This window comes from Panthera leo, chromosome A2 (assembly GCF_018350215.1).
Source record: "Panthera leo isolate Ple1 chromosome A2, P.leo_Ple1_pat1.1, whole genome shotgun sequence".
Classification (NCBI taxonomy): Eukaryota; Metazoa; Chordata; class Mammalia; order Carnivora; family Felidae; genus Panthera; species Panthera leo.
In genome coordinates, this window is record NC_056680.1 from 155,433,420 (window position 1) to 155,454,492 (window position 21,073).

The 21,073-nt window shown below is 43.1% G+C and overlaps 1 protein-coding gene across 1 annotated transcript in view; it reads right to left on the minus strand.

Annotated features, from left to right (window-relative positions):
• Positions 1-553: 553 nt before the first annotated feature.
• TRPV5 (transient receptor potential cation channel subfamily V member 5) overlaps positions 554-21,073 on the minus strand; it is a 32,021-nt gene continuing 11,501 nt past the window's right edge. Inside the window, exons 10-17 of the mRNA XM_042926905.1 lie at positions 19,554-19,766; positions 8,544-8,630; positions 8,369-8,445; positions 7,958-8,123; positions 7,732-7,798; positions 5,383-5,651; positions 1,822-1,928; positions 554-1,145 (exon numbers count right to left, since the gene is read on the minus strand). Coding sequence (XP_042782839.1) covers positions 839-1,145; positions 1,822-1,928; positions 5,383-5,651; positions 7,732-7,798; positions 7,958-8,123; positions 8,369-8,445; positions 8,544-8,630; positions 19,554-19,766 — 1,293 coding nt within the window. The 3' untranslated portion in view covers positions 554-838. The remainder of the gene's footprint in view (positions 1,146-1,821; positions 1,929-5,382; positions 5,652-7,731; positions 7,799-7,957; positions 8,124-8,368; positions 8,446-8,543; positions 8,631-19,553; positions 19,767-21,073) is intronic.

Below are 21,073 nucleotides of genomic sequence, written 5' to 3' on the forward strand. Positions count from 1 at the left end.
ACAAGGATGAATCTTGAAACTATTATGCTAAGTGAAATAAGCCAGACACAATAGGATTAATATTGAATGATTCCACCTGTATGAGGTACCTAGAGTAGTCAAATTCATAGACTCCGTGGAGTGGAATATTGGTTATGAGGGACTGTGTGGAGGGGACAGTGGGGAGTTAATGTTTAATGAGTACCAGAGTTTTGGTTTGAGATGATGAGAGCATCCTGTGGATGAATAGTAGTTATCATTATGCAACAGTGTAAATGTACCTAATGCCACTGAATTGTATACCTACATATGGTTAAGATAGTAAATTTATGTGATGTGTATCTTCCCACAATAAAATTTCTGAAAAATAAAGCAAGGATAAAGAACCTTTCTTATTGCAGTTTTCTAGTTGGGGGTTGGTTGCAGGGTGAGAGAGAGTCCTACAGGGGAAAAGGGAAGGGCCATAACCTCAGTGCCATGCCTGGATCTTCCCACATTAAGCCTTGTGGAACCAAGCAGGCTTCACCGCTCACTACTTTCTAGTGCCTGCATGAGGCAGAAAGAAAGATGATCCAGATGTTAGTCTAGCATCCCTAGTTCATGTCTTTGATGGCTAAATCCAACTTTGCTCTAAGAGACACCTTCTTTTCTCAAGATGTGGGACTTTCAGGAAACCAGAAGATATGTGGGACAACAGATGTCCATTGCCCATCTCCAGAAATGCTGATGTGAAGGATGAGACATGACCTTGAAGAATTATTCTGCCTATCCCCTCTCATGATTAACAGGGAAAACAATCAGATACTTCCCTCCATTTAGGCCCATCTGTTTGTCAGGCCAATAGTAACAGGGGTCCTCATCACAAATGATAGATATTTTCCTCTCCATCTCCCTCGCCAAGGTCCAGCCCAAGATTCACGTGTCCTAATGTGTTGCGACGCAGGATCTCCCAGCCCCGGTGGCTGCTGCTGCTGTGAGATGTAGTCCGGGATAGGGAAGGCGTTGGAGGGGCCAGAGAGGCTCTGGCTGGGGTCCCACTTTCGATCACAGAAACAGAGGGCTGTTTCTCAGAAAGCTGCTCTTGTCCATCCTCCTTGTCTGAGCCCTTGAAAGCTTCCACGTAGCGAAGCACTCGCAAAGGATTTTGATCATGGTGGTTCTCAACTCTGAGGAGGGCAAAGGGGAAGGAACTCAGGTGAGGTGAAGGAAAAAGGGCCATGAGGAGGAAAGGGGGGAAGAGCACTTGTAGGAAACAGGACCAAGAGGACAGGGCAAGGAAGGGACCAGAGTCCTAGGATGAAATGAAGGGAAGAGCAGTGGAATGAAGGGTAAAGTGGGATAGAGACCAAAGAGGTAAGCAATCAGGATTTGGAGGGTAGTGGTGTGTGTGTGTGTGTGTGTGTGTGTGTGGTTGTGAATATGAAAGAGAAAACCAAGAGAGAAGAAAAGCCAAGTCAGGAGCTGAAGGTAGAGTATGGAGAAGGTTAGGTTCAAGGCAAGAATTTACTAGAAATGGGGGTCAGAGAGGAACAAGACTAGAACAAGTTGGGTAGCCCATGCCCACATCTGAGCATGGACACGTATATAACCTCACACACACTACTACCCTGATGTACTCACAGCCTGGCATCAGTTATCAGCCATCTTGTCGCTCTCCCTGTTGGCTCCACCCCCCTCCCCTAAACAGGCTAATGCAGTCTCACTTTATAGAGTGATGATGTCTCCTTTGGGTCCAGTTGGGGATCTCAGGAATGGAAATATGTGTGATAAATGTGAAACTGGGCACCCTACTCCCATGGCTTCATGCTTGTTAGCAGTTTATACATATGCACAGTCACTCACCGCAGGAACCAGCGGTCCCCCAGCCCATACTGGTACCCGCAGATCCCAGAGCGAGGCCACAGGAAGCGAGGCAGCTTCCGCTCCAGCATCACTGTGGTGGCCACCACCTGGGAGGAGTGAGAGGTAGAGGAAACTCAGGAAGAGTGATGAGGTCTCAGGGAACACTAGAAGCCACCAACATGGGAACAAAGAGGAATCTGTCAGATGGGGACACCAGAAATTGGGGAGATGACAGCCATTGAGCCATGCCCTAGCTTGTGCCAGGCATCATGCTATCTGCTTTACTCACTCATCATAAAAGGAGAGAGAATATTTTATGGGTGTTTTGAATAAAACTGTGACCCCTACATTACTATTCACATTCATAGAAAATGAGTCAGTCCAAACTAATCTCATTTGCTTTTTCATAGGAAAGCCAGACTAGTTATCTTGATTTAAATAAAATGATTAAATAGAATCTCTATGATTGTGGGATGAAATGACGCTTCTAGTGTTCAGGGAATTTGCAGCAAATTAAATACCCATATCCTCCAAAGAAAAAGAGTGGGTTAATGACTGCAAACTTGGCAAGGAAAATTCTAGTGGCATGTCACATGTTCTGTCCTTTGCCCAGCCCTCATTAATTACTTAAATGAAACATAGAAGACAAGCTTATCAAATATGACTGTGACACAAAACTGGGAGGGATATGTAATAATGTGAGGTGACAAAAGCCATATAAAAATGATCTCACCAGACTGGAATGCTAGTCAAATACCAATAATGTGAAATTTAAGAGAACCAAATGTAAGGTACTACACTTATATTTAAGAACAAAGTATCTGGGTAAGTATAGGAAGTGGTAAAGGGGCTTTACTAATTAAGTTGAATAACAAAGATGCATGGGTTCTAGTAGATCATGACCTTCATAAGGGCCAGATGTATATTTCTTTAAAGACCTGGCTCAATTTTTTTTAAGTTAGTTTCTTTCTTTCTTTCTTTCTTTCTTTCTTTCTTTCTTCCTTCCTTTCTTTCAAGAGTGGGGGAGGGGCAGGGAGGGGGTGGAGAGAATCCCAAACAGGTTCTTCACTCTCAGTGCAGAACCCAATGTGGGGCTTGAACCCACAAACCATGAGATCATGACCTGAGCTGAAGTCAAGAGTTGGACACTTATATGATTGAGCCACCCAGGTGCCCCAAGACCTGGCTCAATTTGAGGTGCTATTTCTACTACAGTGTCCAAAGCAAGGGAAGGCATGACCCCTCTTTATATTGTATTACTCCAATCCTATCAGGAACACTCTACTTTTGAAAGGACCATGATCTCTTAGGCATGAACAAGTGCAGAAAGCTTGGTTAGTTGAAAAAACTAGCAATTCTTAAAGTAGCCCAATTCCCCATGTTGTATTTTTCTACTTGATTTCTTAGTTGGACCAAGTTCCCTCCAACATCAGGACTTTTTTTTTTTTGAAAGTTTATCTTTCTTGAGAGAGAGAGAAAGAGAGCACATGAGCAGGGGAGGGACAGAGAGAGAGGAGAGAGAATCCCAAGCAGGCTTTGCACTGTCAGTGCAGAGCCCAATGCGGGGCTTGAACCCACAAACTGTGAGATTATGACCTGAGCCGAAATCAAGAGTCCAGCACTTAACCAACTGAGCCACCCAGGTGCCCCTAACCTCAGGACTTTTAATCATGTGTTCCCTTTCCCTATATAGAAGCTCTCCTTTATCTTGAAAAGGACATTTATGTGTCCTGTTGTGCCATCAGTAGGCCCCCACCTTGTTCTGGTAATAGACCCCTTTTGCTTGGACCATTGTCACTTCACCACTCTGTCCATCAGTTAGGGTAGACTGGACTGCACCCCAGCTGATTAGCTGATTCTCCCCTAAATTCCACTACCACCATCACCACTCCTTGGCCTTAACCTCAAATTCAAGGATGCACCTATAGCTCAAACCTGTTGCAGTGAGATGGAACTTAGACTGGCTTCTTGGGGGAGAAGATGCTCTTTGAGGGGTTACACCTCGCACAGTATCAGAAGGCACAGCGAATACAACAGATGGGGCCCTTGGAATTGTGCAATACAGTACACCTGTTCATTCCTTTGGGAATTTGGAGCTTCTAGAAGACATTTCACCAACGTGATGGGAGAGACTGACTTAGGAGAGCAGACTGGATAGGAGAGCAGAACAGAGAAACTGATGTAGTTACTGAAATGGAAATACACACTTTGGCCAGATATGCTTAAAGATAGTTTAGTTCTTTAAACTTTCCAGTTACGAGGACCAACACATCTTGCTTCCAATGCCATTTATTTCTTTTTCTTTTTCTTTTTCTTTTTCTTTTCTTTCTTTCTTTTTTTTTTTTTTAAGTATGTTTGCATTTGGTTCTCTGTCCCTATAGCCAAGAGTCCTGACTGATATAAATCCTAACCTCTATCCTTTTCTGTCATTCTCCTTAACTGGATAATTCTTACCCATGTTTAGGAGTTCATCTTAAATGTCACTCCATCAGGAAAGCATTTCCTAACTTTGCAATCAGACTCCTCTGTTGTGTCCTGTTCTTAGCATCTTCTACTTCTGTGTGATAGTTTTACTACTGTAGTTTTACAGACTTCCATGAAGTCCTTTATTTAATGGCAGTCTTCCCAACCAGACTGTGGGCTCCATGATACGCAGATGGCATCTGTTGTGTTCATGCTGGTGTCCCCAGCTCCCAGACATTTCCCAACACGTAACAGGCTCTACATAATTATTGTTAAGTGAATGGAAAGTCTGAGTGGATAAATTATAGCTGTATTCAAATTTTTGGATGGTGTTCATACAGAAGAGTGTGTTCTGTGTATATTAAAAGAAAAGACTGGGGCCAAAGAATGGAATTGTAGAAAGATAGATTTCAGCTCCATGCAACATGGACATTTCTAATAACAAAAAGTTTTGAAATATGAAAAAGCTCTCTTCTTCCCAACCACTACCCAAATCCATATGATAATAAGAAGGTCCTAGTCCGCATTAAAGAAGATATTAAATGACCTTTTGACCAATGAATAACTAATCACTGAGTAAGAACTCAACTACAGGACCACTAAAGATACTTCCAACTCTAAAATTATATTATCTTCACTGATATATAGAAAAAATCATAGAGAAACAGGGAGAAGCAAATAGAAGATAAGATTAAAAATTAAAATTTAAAACTAGAATATATAGCTGATGCCTGGCTTGCTTAGTCAGTTAAGCACCCATACTGGGTATAGAGATTACTTGAAATTAAAAATCTTAAAAAAAATAAGTAAAATTACAAAAATAAAAAAAACCCACTAGAATATATAAGACAGTCTCTAGTTCTCACTGGGCTCGAGGTTGACTGTTGTATCTACTTTTCCCCTGTGATCAACACCTCAGCTCTTGGGTGTTAAACTACCCCTCCTTTTATCTCCTCCTCTGTCCAAATGTACCTTTGTTGAGGTGACAACACTGGATTGTTCTGTGACTCTCTTAAGAATCGTGTAGCATAACATTTTCCACTTTGATTTTTCTCTCCATTCTCTTCCCCTTAGTAAGACTAACACTAGTAAACTCACCTGGGCCCTCCAGAGCTCATCCCGCTCATGGGCCACCCGCCAGTGTGTATCACCCATCATGGCGATGAACAGGTTGAGCATGAGCAGCGTGGCAATGATGGTGAAGGCAAAGTAGACAATGCCAAACATGAAGGGCAAGTTCACTTCGTAGTTGGCAGGCCCATCAATGACGGTGAGGAAAAGCTCAAAGGTGCTGAACAGTGCCATGGGATAGTCATAGAATTGCCCCAGGTTGGATGGGTCCTCTGTCTGGAAAATGACATAGAACGCTGCTCCGCCCAGGAAGTGGGCATGGAGATGGGGAAATAGGGAATTATCACAATAAGCATGGGCCCGGTTATATCTCCATACATTTGCACATTTGCAGACACACATACACGCCCATAAATGTACATATATGACTGTGTACATGTAAGTCACACTTTATGTGTGGACCCGGCTAGCCTTAAGATGTCTTATGACCAAGTTCATTACTCTGGACAATGGTAACACCCAGCCATTTAGCAAAATGTGTACATAAAATGTGTGTGTGTGTATTATATATATGATAGATATACACAAAATAAGTCACCTAACTGCTTTTCACATCTTAGAAAATCGAATATTTAAAAGATAATTTGTACATAAGAGACTCAAATATAGAGAACAAACAGAGGGTTGCTGGAGGGGTTGTGGGAGGGGGGATAGGCTAAATGAGTAATGGGCATTAAGGAATCTACTCCTGAAATCATTGTTGCACTATATGCTAACTAACTTGGATGGAAATTTAAAAATTAATTAATTAATTAATTAATTAAAAAATAAATAAAAGGTAATTTGTTACAAGAATGCATGGAATCTCCAACAATTTTAAAGAACTGACCATATGAAATGGCCAAAAGAAAAGCACCTTTAAAAAAAATCTCAGTGGCCCCTAGATGACCATCCATCATTCTGAGGTTCCTGGGTGAGCTTGGATCATCATGGAAAAGGTCTGCTCAGTGTGTAGCCTACTGGATGATACTGGGCATCCTGGAACATTAGTACAGCATTAGAACCTTTAAAAGACTTCTCTCTGTGTGGGGAACTGAAATATAAACTAAATGATCTCAAGAATGGAAATAGTATCTATGACAAAACATCACTTTTTTATTTACTGATGGACAAGGCAAGCACAACAACCAAGAAGAGACAATTTAGGAGATCCTGGGTATAGGGCATCTACAGAAAACTACTCTGTCATTATGACTTCAATTGTCAGGTCATGATACTATGTACTGTATAACATACATATACTATATATAACATATGCTTAATGAGTAACTATATGCACACATGTTGTGAGCAGTAATTCATGATGTGTGCAGATGGGGTAGAGGGTGGGGAGAAAGAATATGTAAGGAATACTCCAAACAGGCAAGACTACCACAGTTTTACCCTTTCATAAACTCAGATCTTGGGGTATTTTTTTTTTTTTTGGTCTGTTTGGTGGGAATTCCTGTTAAATGAGAATTCCTAGGACAAGAATAGTGCCTTTTGTTCTAAAAGGCCATCGCCTTTTAGAGTTGAGAGGTCTTCAAATAGCGCCTAGGGCATCCCCTTGTCTTACGGATGTTTGGTTGCAGACACAGAAGACTAGATTTGAGTTGCCATATCTCACTGTTCTTCCTTCCTCTTAGTGCCTTTCCATAAGAACTTTCTCCTACTTTCTCACTGCCTTCATCCTCTATCCTGGCTGTTATTTTCTCACTGTGTTCCTCTCTCTACCCTGACATTCCACGTGTGCCTTGGGCTGCGACTAAGTCCCTGCTCCCTCTTTCCCCAATCTCTCTTTACAGCTCTTTTTCTTCTGTTTTCCTTTCTCATCCTCAAACTCTCCAAAATAATTTTCTGTACTTCCTTTTTGATTTCTTTCTTTTTCTCCCAATTTTAAATGCACATAGAAAAAAAAAAGGATGCTATGTGTTATTGAATTCTCTGTTTCTTCTTTTGAAGTGTAGAGACAGAAGAGTTAAATATTGCACTGACTCTGTTTGCCCACATAGTTTTCTGAGATCCACAACTGGCCAGTCTTTCTTGTTTAATGGCGCTGTCTCTCCAAAGCCCTTTATCTATCTCTTCTTTAAAAATCTTCCTGGGCTGTTAGTCAACATGAATGTTACTAGCCCATAAATTCAGAGCATATCATCTACCTTCTAGGTCATCTTAAGTGACCCTGATCCTATGGATATGAGTGTGCTTTTTGACTCAATATCCACCGGGGGGAAATAAGCGAAAGAGAGTATAAATGAGAACGGAGAGCAAGAGTGAGTGAACTTTCTGGAGAACTGGATCACATGACCTAGTAGTGTGGGGGGACAGTGCTCTTACCTGAGGCAAATCCCAGAATAACCACAGCCATCAGCCAGCAGAAGCGCATTAAGTCTCCAAAAATCATCTACAGGAAAGGGAAGGGGAGGGAGGTTGGAATGACCCTTCTCTACCTGCTTCTCTGCAGCTATCCTGCTAAACTGGAGGCCACCTAGCTCCATCTCCTCCCTTTGTCTGGAAAGGACTTATTGCTGAAGCCAGAGGAATCTTTGGGGAAGGCACTGACCTTCTGTATCATGATGGTGAAGGGACCAAGCATCTGGAATCCTCGAGCGAAGTACATAACACTGCACCAACCCAGCACCAGGGCAATGGACATGGGCACCATCTCCCCGTTCATGTTGGAGAGCCGCATCACCATGGTCACCAGCACCATGCAGGCATAGGTGATGCTTGGGGGAGGGGGCAGGGAACAAGGAGTGAGAGAGGAAATATTCCAGGTCTCCTCTAGCATGGTGATGAGTTGGGTGGTACCCACTCAGGCTTAGTCCTTACACCCAAAACACACATATGAGCCCACTGGGCAAAAAATCCCTAGAAGTGAGAGTCAGCTGAAGTCTAGGTCCCAAAGAGTGAATAGAGACCTGGAACAATTCTGGCAAGGGAAGATATGGGACTGAAAGGAAGAGACACTCACATGATGACATGGAACGGTCCCCCAAGGATAGTCTGTCCAAAATAGCGAGAAGCACCAACCCTGAAGATGTCCGGGATCTGGGAAAAGGCCAGTAAAACAAAAAGACAATGTGGACTGCAGTTCAGCCTGGGGCCCCAGGTGGATGGCCTCAGCTTGGACCCTGGTTGTACTTCACCTCCAGGAGCAGGATGATCACAGCCCCCGTGATGGTCACCAGTTCCCCCACCAGACGGATCTTATCCTGCTGAGTCACATAGGCCTCCTGTGGGAGTAAATTCGGAGTAAGAAGTATTTTTTGATGGATTGAGAATCAAGTCTTTTGGGGCAGGTGGTCTAAAGCAACTAAAGTCCATCCCAGATGAAGCAAATTTCCCCTCACCACCACCATTACCCTCCTCCCCTGCCATTGTATTTGTCAATTGTGCTTAATTCTATGACCAGGCCATTAACCTATGTATTCAAGGCTTAATATACATTCTAAATAACTTGAGCCACCCCCTAGCAAATCACTATAATATATATTATGAGTGGTAATTTATGATGTGTGTACCAAGGGGCTGAAATCACATTTCACAGCATCAAGTTAAGAAGACTAAACCAACAGGAAGAGGCATTATTGGCTTGGGATGGTTTTGGCTATGTTGAAAGCCCAACTTTTCCAATCTCATGTGGTCTTTGGAAGGTAGACTACTCTATAAACACCTCACAGAATTCAGATTCCAGAATAGGCCCAGAATCTACCAGTTTTAGCAGAACCTTGAATAAGGCACTAAACCTCTCTGAGTTTGAGGTTTCTCATCTGTAAAAATGGAGACTCTAATGCTTATTCCTAGTGTTATTGTAGATATTAAATTAGAGGATGTATCTGGATGTACTTTATAAGCCATAAATCACTATAGATATAGTTATGATTATATTATGATGTGGTAATATAGAAAAGGTCAGAAAAGAGGGTTAGAGACACTGAATGGATTTTAGTTTTGAGGAAGGGTCCCCATCTTATCCTGAGCAGTAGGTGTAGAAGGTACAGCCCTAAGGTCAAGATAAAAGAAGACCATCCTTCTTCTGGGCATGTTGTTTCACAGTAAAAGGCTTACAACATTACACACATGTAGTGAAAGAATGCTGCAATACTGATCCTCAACTTTTGGAGGGTTATGGAGAATATCATTAAGACTGTGGACCCTCTTACCAGAAAACTGTGTTCGTATATATGTCATCCCCACATGAAATGTACAAATAATTTCAACACATTCAGGTACACTTCAAAATTTTAGGAAATCTCTTCTCTAAGGTCACCTCTCTGAGTAGTGCACCCAAGAACGGAGTTGAGAGTCCCTGAGGCCAGTGGGAAAGTTGATGATCTAAACTAGGAAGGATGTGATCCCTCATTAGGCATAAGGAATGCTAATCATCTCTGCTCTGCTGATAAACTGGAACCTCTGAGCATCCCTCAGCAGGCTACTTGGAGTGTGTATTCACTGGTCCAGTGAGAGGCATAGTTTTGAAATAGGAAGAGATGCTATGTAGTAGGAGGTGATCTATGATATAAAGAAGGTACCCACCAGGAGCCCCACAGATATTCAGAAACTGACAGCTCAGTAGAAGACAAGGATATAACCTTTATGGAAGAGTAGAACCAGACTTACCAACAGAGGGTGAAAATGTTTCAGGTAAATCATATGGGACCAGGAGAGATCAAAAAAATAGCTGATGTCTATGTGGTTGGTGAGCAATGTGATCTAACAAACTTGCCTAGACTTCAGTTACTTTATTGTTGATGTTGCTGCTGTTGTTGCTGTTATTGTTGTTTAGAGAATTGATGTTCTCTTGACAAACTGGTCAATTTTATTTTATCATCTAATGGGAAATTTCCCTTTTGCTTTGCTTCCAAGGAAGCTCAGAGGTTGGTTTTATTTTGTTTTGTTTTGTGTTTTGTTTAAATCCTCAGCTCTAACTGAATACCCCCTCTTCTGTCCTGAAATTCACTTCACGGGCCTCCTTCTTTTTCTTTATCTTAATGTTCCTATAGCATCTCTCTTTAATTGTAAAACATTCCAACTCCTTTTGGAGAATTAGGTAGTGAGTAGTGGAATAACTGGTAAGTATATTAAATACAGAAACAAAATAATATTAAATGTAGAAATAAAATAACCGCATATGTGTTTGTACAAAAACTTTGAATTCTTTTTAAAACTTTGTATCTTGGTTTAGTAGTCTGAAGAACCGCCACCGACCTTTTTTTCCTTGGCTCATCTATATAAAGGAACTGTCCATCAATAGATGAGTGGATAAAGAAGATATGGGGGATATATATATAGATATAGATATAGATATATATATATATTATTCAACCACAAAAAAGAAGGAAATGCTGCCATTTGCAACAACATGGATGGGCCTTGAGGGCATTATGTTAAGTAAAATAAGCCCAACAGAGAAGAGAGACACTGCATGGTACCACTTATATGTGGAATCTTAAAAAAAAAAAAAAAAAGAAAGAAAGAAAAAAAGTCAAAATTCCAGAAACAGAGTGTAGAAAAGGGACGGTGGGGTGAAAGAAATAGGGAGAAGTTGGTAAAAAGGCACAAACTCTCAGCTATAACATGAGTAGGCTCCAAGAATCTAATGTAAAACATGACTGTAGTTAATTACACTGCATTATATAATTGAAATTTGCTAAGAGAATGGAACTTAATTGTTCTCATCAAAAGCAAAGAACGAAGATAAATATGTGAGGTGATGAGTGTGTTAATGAACTAGATGGTGGGGATCCTTTAATGGTGTGTACGTATTCCAAATAACCGCAATGTATACTTTAGGAAACTTGCAATTTTCTTTGTCAATTATACATCAATAAAGATGAAAAAATAAAGGAACTATTCGGCTTTTAAAACACTTTGTTTTTCTTTTGATTTTAAAGGAATTCTAGTGTTTCACACCATGTGTTTAACGTAGGCTCTTGGTTCGGAATAGATACTCTTTTGTTTGTAAAATCTTTCAGAAAGATTTTAGTGGTTTAAAAATGGACAGGAGTGGGGCACCTGGGTGGCTCAGTTGGTTAAGCGTCCAACTCTTGATTTCAGCTCAGGTCATGATCTCACGGTTTGTGAGGTCAGGCTCTGCGCTGACAGTGCAGAGCTTGCTTGGGTTTCTCTCTCTCTCTCTCTCTCTCTCTCTCTGCCTCTCCCTCTCTCTCAAAATAAATAAATAAACATTTAAAAAACGGACAGGAACATTGAATTTTATAAATGACTTACTGGTGTCTATTGAACTGATAATAAGAATTTCCTCTTAATTAACTACCTTTGTGAATTGAACCCTAAACTTAAACTGGTAAATGAGTTTTCCCTTAAATTTTGAGAATTTTACTCTCTGGAGATTGTATTCGAGATTTTCTGTCTCTGTTGAAAGGCTGATCCACAGCTTTTGGGATGTGTGGTCTTTCTGAAAGGATTTTGAATCAAGGTCATGTTCGACAAAATAAAGTAGAAGAGGCACTCATTCTCAAGGTCCTATACATTCAGTCTCTCAATTCTCTCTCAAAGGCTTCCCCCGTCCATTCTCAAGTCACAGCACTACTCTCTTAATGCAAACCTGCAGCATCTGTCATCTGGTTTACCATGAAACCATTTCCCCTCGTTCAACCCACCATCCACCATGCTTCTGGACTGGTCTTTCTAAAATGCAAGTAGCATCACATGGCTGAGCTGCTCACTACCATTCCTAGTTCCCTGAAGTCTTCAGAATAGAAATGAAGGGGAGATAAGATTGGAGGGCACTCTCTAGATCTTTACCATAGCAGAAATTCCAAATATTCCAACAATAATCCCATTATATTCCAATAATGTATAGATTTAATTAATGAATAAAGATGGAAGCATATTATTCAGTAGCGTGGAGACAGCAACAGGAATGAAAACTTGAAGAGGTAAAACCTGGGTTACCTCCAGGGAATAAGACATTGGGTCAGGAGAGGCCCCCACACTGCTGCTCTTCATTATACCTGTCATGTGATTTTCAAGTCATGTGCATGTGTTCTTCTAATTCTTTTGATTAGATGAGAATAAAGAACAATAAGAGCCAGACTAGCAAACGTGATGTGCAGAAGCCTTGCTGGTCTGGCTTCTCCTCTGTGTCCCCATATTCTGTGTGATGCTCCGGGCACATCGAACTATTGGGGTTCTCGGTTGTTAAGTCAGGCCTTTGCATGGACTGTGCCCTTTTCTTAGGATGTCTTCCTCCATAAGTTTACTGGCTCACATCTACTTAAGCCTTAAGACTCAGGTCACAGCATTCCTCCTGGGCCTCCTTTCCTGCCCCTCCACACCCCGCTCAGGGGTTCTCCCATTGGCACATGGCACCACTCTGCTTACATACCTCACCCAGCACACTGCAATCTTTTCATAAAGACCACAAATGCCTCGCCGGTAATCTCAGAGTCCCCCGAGAGCAGGGACGTACTACTCCTTTTTACCCACAATGCACCGTGTAGTGGATGTTCCATTGATTTGAAAGAAAGAAGGAAGAAAAAGAGGGGATAAGAAGGCAGGTGCAAGCTGAGCATGATCAGAAAGTTGCAAAGGGGAGATAAAGACAGAATCGGGAAGTGGGACTGGGAAACCTCTCTGGAGGCATATGGGGAAAAGGTCACAATGAATTAGGCCTTTTCAGGATTTCCATATTCGTAGCTCAAGGTCACCTAAGCAAGCCTGGCTAATAATGCACTGAGAAAATACTCCACCCCACTCTAAAAATAAATGTCTTTCAATAATGACTGGAATTCTTTACATCATCATATGGCTTGGAATTTTCAGAGTTGTCAACAGCCAAATCCCCTGAGGAGGCTGATCATTCATACTTCATTGTGAGCCTAATGGCCTTGCTCTCATTTACCAGCTGACTGAGCTCATTGCCTTGAAGGAAATGCCCAGAGCGGGTGGGCATAGCAGAGTCAAAGTCACCTGAACCACTCAGAGACAGGCAGGGAGCATGGGCCACCCAGAGGAGGTGGGAAGACAGCAGAAACAGTGGTCAAATTCCAGTCCTAGACCTTCTCTACCTCCCCAAGACCCCAGCTTGCAAAGGAATGAAGTGCCCAGAAAGAGTCCTGCTGGCTAATAATGAGGAGTTTCAGGGATTTTCTAACCAGGCTGCCCCTCACACTCCATGTCCCTTGTCTTGCAGGGACAGATCAATTGTAGCTGGACACAGGTGAGTGTGGGTAGCCCTCAAAGCCTGGGGACACGAGTTTCTCACGCAGTGGGTCCACTAAGAAAGAACACTGGTGTTCGGCACATCACTCTGGATAGAGAAATGACCTCAGTTGGTATTTAAAGGTGAAGTTCTGAAATAAAGCTGACCAAAATCCCAATTCCAGTGATGCTCTTACTAGCTGAGTGTCTTTGCCAAAGTACTTAAGCTCTCTGGCTTCAGATTCACTGTCTTTAAAGTGGTGATGATTTTCTTTAATTATTAGGATATCTATATGGATTAAATGATCTAATGCTTTGTCATCCAAAATGTGGTTCATAGAATTACAACATCAGCATTCTCCCAAAGCTAGTTAGGAATCTCAGGTCTCACTGGAGCTTTATTGTCAGAATCTGCGGAAATAAAATTTATTTATAAAAAATAAATCTATTTTTTATTTTACTTATTTTAATGTTTATTTATTTATTTTTGAGAGAGAGAGAGAGAGAGAGAGAGAGAGCAGGGAGGGGAAGAGAGAGGAGACAGAGAATCACAAGCAGGCTCCATGCTGTCAGCACAGATCCCAAGACAGAGCTCAAACTCACAATCTGTGAGATCATGACATGAGGTGAAATCAAGAGTCAGGTGCACAACTGACTGAGCCACCCAGGTGCCCCTTTATTTTCTATTTTAGAGAGAATGGGAGCACTCACACAAGCAGAAGAGAGGGGCAGAGGGTGAGAGAGAGAGTGCAAGTAGGGGAGAGGGGCAGAGGGAGACATGAGAGAGCATCTTAAGCAGGCTCCATGCTCAGCATGGAGCCCGACACGGGGCTCCATCCCACAACCCTGGAATAATGATCTGAGCCAAATCAAGAGTTGGACACTCAACTAAGCAGCCCAGGAACCTCCTAGAATCTGCATTTTAACCAGCTCCCCCAAGCACTGATAAATGCATGTAAAGTGCACAAAGCAAGCACTAAGTTTGATGCTCAGTTAGATGCTATTTTCACCTACCAGGCTCCCTACTTCTCCTCGCCTCTTTTCTTCTTTAATTTGCTGTGCTTGTCTCACAGTAAGTTGATTAGGAACGCTGAACAAAGTTGTGTAGAGCTGGAGGTCAGTTGGGTTTTTCAAATAGCTGTGGTGCTTTGGGTTTTTCAGAGCTTGTGAGGAGTAACGATGTGAAAAGATCAATCCCACTGACCATGACAGGTAGAGGACAATTTCTTTTTTTTTCGCACAAAGCAAATATTTAATAAATTATTTCTGAATTATTCAATTTGTTTGCTGTCTTCTTAGTTATTCTTTCTTATGGCAGGGTTACTTTCTATTCTTTGTCTTTTAAAACATTTTAATTCTAGTTTAGTTAATATATAGTGTTAAATCAGTTGCAGGAGTACAATATGGTGATTTGACAATTCTATACATCACCCAGGGCTCATCAAGATAGATAAACTCTTATTTCCCCATTTTACCCATCCCATCTGCTAACTATCTGTTTGTCTTCTGTAGTTAAGAGTGGGTTTTTTTCTTTTCTTTTTGGTTTATCTCTTTTTTTCTTTTGTTTTGTTTCTTAAATTCCACCTTTGAGTGACATCACAAGGTATTTGTCTTTCTCTGGCTTATTTCTCTTGGCATGATACTCTCAAGCTCCATCCACGTCATTGCAAATGGCAAGATTTCATGCTTTTAAATGAACAGAAACCTATGAGTCATTCCTGCCACAGTCTTCTCCTTTCTTCCCTGCACCAAATCCATTGTACAGTAGTGATGCCAACCCCCCAGCACATCCCCAGGCCAACCCACCATTATCTCTTACTTGCTGAACTAGAACAGCCTCTTTACTAGTCTCCCCACATCCACCTGGCCCCTTCAAATCTATTCTCCATCCTACACAGACATTTTTCTAAACCAGAAGTCCTGTCAAGTCCCTCCCCGAGTTAAAGTCCTTCTGAGGGGCACCTAGGAGGCTCAGTTGGTTGGGTGACTGACTGCAGCTTGGTCATGATCTCACAGTTTGTGAGTTTGAGCCCTACATCAGGCTCTGTGCTGACAGCTCAGAGCCTGGAGCCTGCTTCGGGTTCTGTGTCTTCCTCTCTCTTCTCCTTCCCCTGCCTTGTGTTCTATCAAAAATAAATAAACACCAAAAAAATTTTTTAAATCCTTCTCAGCTTCCCATTACCTTTGGGATAGAGAGAAAAATCTTCAATATGGCCTACAAGGCACTTCACGATTTGAGAAGGATCCACGTGGACAATCTCATCTGGAGGCCCTCACCGCGGCTCCTGTGTTCTAGCTCTTCTTTCAGTCCTCAGATGTTGTCAAAGTTCTTCCTGCCTCAGGGCTTTTGTGTGTCCATTCTTTCTGCCTAGGACTAACTTTTCACCTCTAACTGGTATCCAGCTCTCTCAGCTTAGGTGTCTTCCTCAGGGAAACCTTCTCTGGCTTTTCAGCATGCCCAGGCGCCTGCTGTAAGCTCTCTTAGCATCCTGTCCTTTTCCTTACCAGAGGAAAAAATATTGTGAATTGTAACAATGATGGATTGTAATGAAATATCTATTCTTTTAATTAATGTACACCAGTCTGTAGACTGCAAAAGGGCAGAGAGATAGTGTGTATTTTGCTCAGACCATGTTGAATTTCTAACACCTATAACAATGTCTAGGTTCGGTAGGCAGAGGAAAGATGGAGGAAATCTTCAGGAGACAAAAAGGAAATTTGATGAGAGAGCAATGCCCTTTTGCTAAACAGCACATCAGGAATCTAAAGGACCAGAGTGACTGACTTAAGACTGGAAAGTTAGAGACGAATAGATACCCGAAATGGAAGCCAGTAGTTCTCAGCCTTGGCTGAATATTACGATCACTCAGAGAGTTCTTAAAAATACCATCAATGGACATTCTGATTTATTAGGTGTGGTGTAGCTTAGGAACCAGTGTTTTCACCAGCTTCCCTTCTTGGTGAAAAGTCACTGATCTAGTAAGAGGTAGGATCTGTGCAGGGTCAAATAACTATTTGGTTTCAAAGTCAGGACTAAAATCCAAGCCACCTGACTCCCACACTTTGAACTTTCTGCTCCCCTGGAAACCCAAGAGAACTAGGACTGCAATGCATGTCATTCTGCCTAAACCAACTAGACGCTGAATGGAGGTAGGAGATCAATCCAGTTAATTAATAGCGTGCTTAGGAAACTCTGGAAAAGCACAACTTTAATGGCTGAACAATGAGGCATCTTAGAGTGAAGTAACCCCTTAAGATAGCCCCGAAACTGGATAGAGACACACTAACTCCATCCTCGTGGATGTCTGCTTTTGTGTAGTTTGTTTTGTTGCATATAAATAGATGAGTTTTTCGTTTTTCCATTCATTTCAACTGTCCTGAGAAGGTGAGGCTGGGTGGCTCTCATGGAGCACAGTGACTTCTCTGGATCCCATGAGATCCACAGAGAAAATTCTTCTGTGACTGAGAGCCCTGTGCGTCCAATTTATTAGTATAATTGGATATTAAAGTATTCATTTGTCTAAGATAAATCCCCATGGGCCAACTAACATGTCAACAACTGTATGAATCAAGTTAAGGGGTGTCTGGGTGGCTCAGTCAGTTAAGTACAACCTTGGCTCAGGTCATGATTTCATGGTTTGTGAGTTTGAGCCCCACATCAGGCTCTGCGCTGACAGTGTGGAGCCTGCTTGGGATTTTCTGTCTCCTCTCTCTCTGCCCCTCCCCCAGCTCACATGCTCGCTCTCTCTCTCTCTCTCTCTCTCAAAATAAATAAATAAACATTTTTTTAAATCCTGCCTGGGATTCTCTCTCTCCCTTTCTCTCCCTGCCCCTCCCCACTCATGCTCCCATGCTCTTTCTCTCTCAAAACAAATAAACTTTAAAAAATCAAACCAAGGCACACTTGGTGCATTTTCATTGCTCTAAGACTCTCAAGTAATATAAAGTAGGAAAAAAAGAGAATTTCCTATTATTTAATAAGCCCAGTACGTCATGAAATCAGGATCTTTCAGATCATGGTGATCAGCTGAGAAGCCCCTGATATTATCCAGGTTGATTTATTTACTGAATAAGAGGACCCAGATATTCCATAAATTCAGGACAAGGCTCAAGGGGTAACACCAAACAACAGGGACCTTCCATTGGTGGTCTTTGCTACCCGATCCTCTTATAAGACCATTTGTAACCCTTAGCCTCTCTCCCCTGACCAAGAAAAGAATATTTGAAAGTCAATAGTCTCCTATTTGGGTTAAAGTAGCTATTATCTAAGTGAAAGACAAAAGGGTAAAAGTGGTACCAGGGAAGAAAGGAAGGAAAGAGGAAAGAAAAGAGAAGGATAGGGAGGTTGTCTTAGCTAAAACTATGCTTCACCTAGTCCTGAGGCAAGGGGAGGGGATCTTCTAAATATAGACTATCTGGGTCAAAAAACATGTTAGTCCTGTCCTAAAGAGAAAGGGGCACATAGGGAGGAGACTTAGAGTACTCAATTGCTCAGTTATCACCCAATTCTCAGGCCAGAACGTTATCTACAATCTAAATCCAGAAAATCCCTAGGTAAGCTTGAGACAAAGGGGGACTGGGAGAACAACACATCTGGGAAATAGGGCCTAGAATGTTGGAAAAGCCCAGTCACCCTCAGCTCATTCATGGGTGTGCATTTTCCCCATTTCTAGTTTCTCACCCATCTCACTTGGCCATCTTCTCAATGTCCTTACTTCCCCCTGTGTGGGTTCCACACCAGGGCCAGCCTTTGTGCCCAATTTGAGATGCATGGAATAAAACCTCCCCCCAGCACACTGGTGCCCACCGTAACAGGACAGCCACTCCACACTCAGGACCATCCTCTCTGGGCAGCAAACCCTCCTTTGTCAGAGACAGGCTCTGGATACACGAGCACGCTGAATATATACTGAGAGGCAGTTACAGGAGCAAGCGAGGTGGAGTGTTGTGACCAACTCTGCGGTTTAATGAGGCTCTGCCTTGTTGTTTCTCTGTGTATCCCACTCTCTCTGGCCTAACTTGACTCGGGGTTTTTGTTCCTAGACGAAGCAAGCAACTTATGTTCTCTTTCTGACCCGAACTACCCCTCTTCCTAGCCGAGGCTGCGCCATACTTGTGGCTGGCCCATCCTCCATGGAACATAAATCTCCAGTCACCTAGCTCTTACTCGCCTGGCAAAATTCTTCTTCCCCTGTCTTTTGCCTTCTGCCCACATACCTGCACCCACCTTTGGCTATTTCAGGTCCCCGGGACAAAAAGTGTGGTTAGCCACGAACTGTAAACCAACCCAAAGTAGCCACACTCGTTGACTGTAGATGCTCAGGGGCTCCCATTAGAGCCTACTAATGTTGTCACCCAAGAGGGAGAGTTTGCTCCCATCAACAGCAGACTCTTACAGCTACTCTACACCTCTGCCCAGCCATCCTTAACACCCTGGGTCTCTGAACAACACTACAGAATGGCAAGCCCACAGGCATAAAAGGAGCCACAGAAATTATTTACTTCAACCTGCTACTTAATCCAGGGACCTTGTGCAGGGGACCTGACAGGTGGTCTGACAGCTGACACAGGATTGCTAATGCCCTCATGTTGACAGCACACAGAAGAGAGGGCAGGCCAGAAGGGACGTCTGTGTTGCCCTAACAGACCAGAAATGGACTCAGAAACGTACTTGGAGTATGATTTTCCTCCCTTTTGAACAATAGGGCTTACAAATTATAAGGAAGTTCACAAATGTATGGTGTTCGTAACAGCAAGTATTCTTTCAGGGTTAGCGAGAAAAACCACAGGTCCCTGGGTAAGTGTGTTTTTTACTCATTAAGCTCCCTTTTTGGTCGGCTATCTCATGCCGAATTTCTGTCTGCATGACCAGGAGCCTGTAGCCGCTGGAGCCCAGTGAGTAGTGCCTTTCCTGGGTAGGTATCCTTCAGGCATCCAGCACCAGCACCCCGCGCTCCCACTCCCTTCCATCCCCTTCCAGGAAGAGTCACCTGCAGCAGTTTCTGCTGGAGGACTGTGTTGTCCCGGGGATCTGTGCGGTTGCCCAAGCGGAACTTGAGGGGGCGGTAGATGCAGCAGGCGGTGAAACAGATCATATAGAGCATGTACAGGGCACCCAGAATGTGAAAGTACCGCCGTCCGTATCTCTTCCACTTGAGGCTCACCAGCTCTTTCACTGGGGTCTGGTCCAGGATCTGGCGAGCCTACCATGGAAGCAGTGCATAGGTTGGGGGGCAGGGGGTGACTGGCACCGTGAGGAGTGCTGGATTTCCTGCCAGGTCCCAGAGGGCAGCGCAACAACAGCATCATCACCATTCATTCTGTTAAAGAAGTAAGCACGAGACGCCAGAACCCCAATGAGGCTTTGAGGGATGAGCAGTAGTTAGTAGAAAGAAGGGGGAGTTAGAGATCGGTCCACAAGCAGCAGCAGTCGCCAAGGCAGCCAGGTGAGAGAGGTGGTCATCTGCAAACAAGGTGCATCTGGGGACATGAGAAGACCCGTGGGGAGTGGCGGGCAGGAGTTGTAAGGGGTGACGTAGATAAGAGGCAGACCATCAGGTATTGGGAGCACAGTGGGGAGTTTGAATTATCTTTCCGAATGCAATAGGGAGCACAGAGGGTTCAAGCAAGGAAGTGGTCCTATTTTCTCTGCAAGTCTTAGGCACTGGAGGGGAGCAGTAGAGGCACGGAAAGTTGGATGAGGCAACCATCTAAGCCTCCGCGGCGGGCTGGAGTCTGACCGAAGTACACAGCAGGGGGTTAAGCACAAATGAGAGTGGGGGGTGGAGGGGATGAGGCGTCTGAGAAAGTAAGAAAAGGCAAAAGTCAAACCATAGCTGTAGGAATGAACCATTAGCCAACAGAATACCTTTTCTGCTGAACCCAGAGGGAAGGAGAGATGGTGGACAGTTTCTGATATATTTGGCAGCTCAAGGCAGGAAGTAGGAGGAGCCCGATTTTTGCAGAGAGCCTCAATTTTTGCCATAATGTAGGAGTCTGGGCTTCGAGGGAACTAAGGGGGGAAGGCTATGAGAGATGTAAAAGGGGCTAGGAATTTTGAAGGAAAGGAAAAGTAGCTGACTAAGACAAGAATAAAACCTGGAGGAGAACACCGAGAGCTCACTGAAACCAGACATCAAGGATTTATGTCGGCACAATTCACACAGCGGGATTGGCGTTCTAATTCCTAAGAAATCCTGATAGAAGTTTATCTGCTTCCAGGAATATTCTCTGAATAAGATCACACTAAGTGACCTTTCAAGTTCTCTCTTACTAACGATTGCCTGCATTTTATGGCCTTAGAAAGGTTCTTAGGAAATTGTCAGGTTGCAGATAAACAACAGAAATTCTATCTTGCCACTATTTTGGAAGTTCCTGAGGACCCGAAGCATTTGTTCCTTGCTCCTAGAGTCTTTGACAAATTTTCCCTTCCTACTGTTCACTCAATTCAGTACTATCAGAATGGCGCACGTGTTTCCCGCTCTCTGGGGAGCTCTTTCCCCTCCTCTTC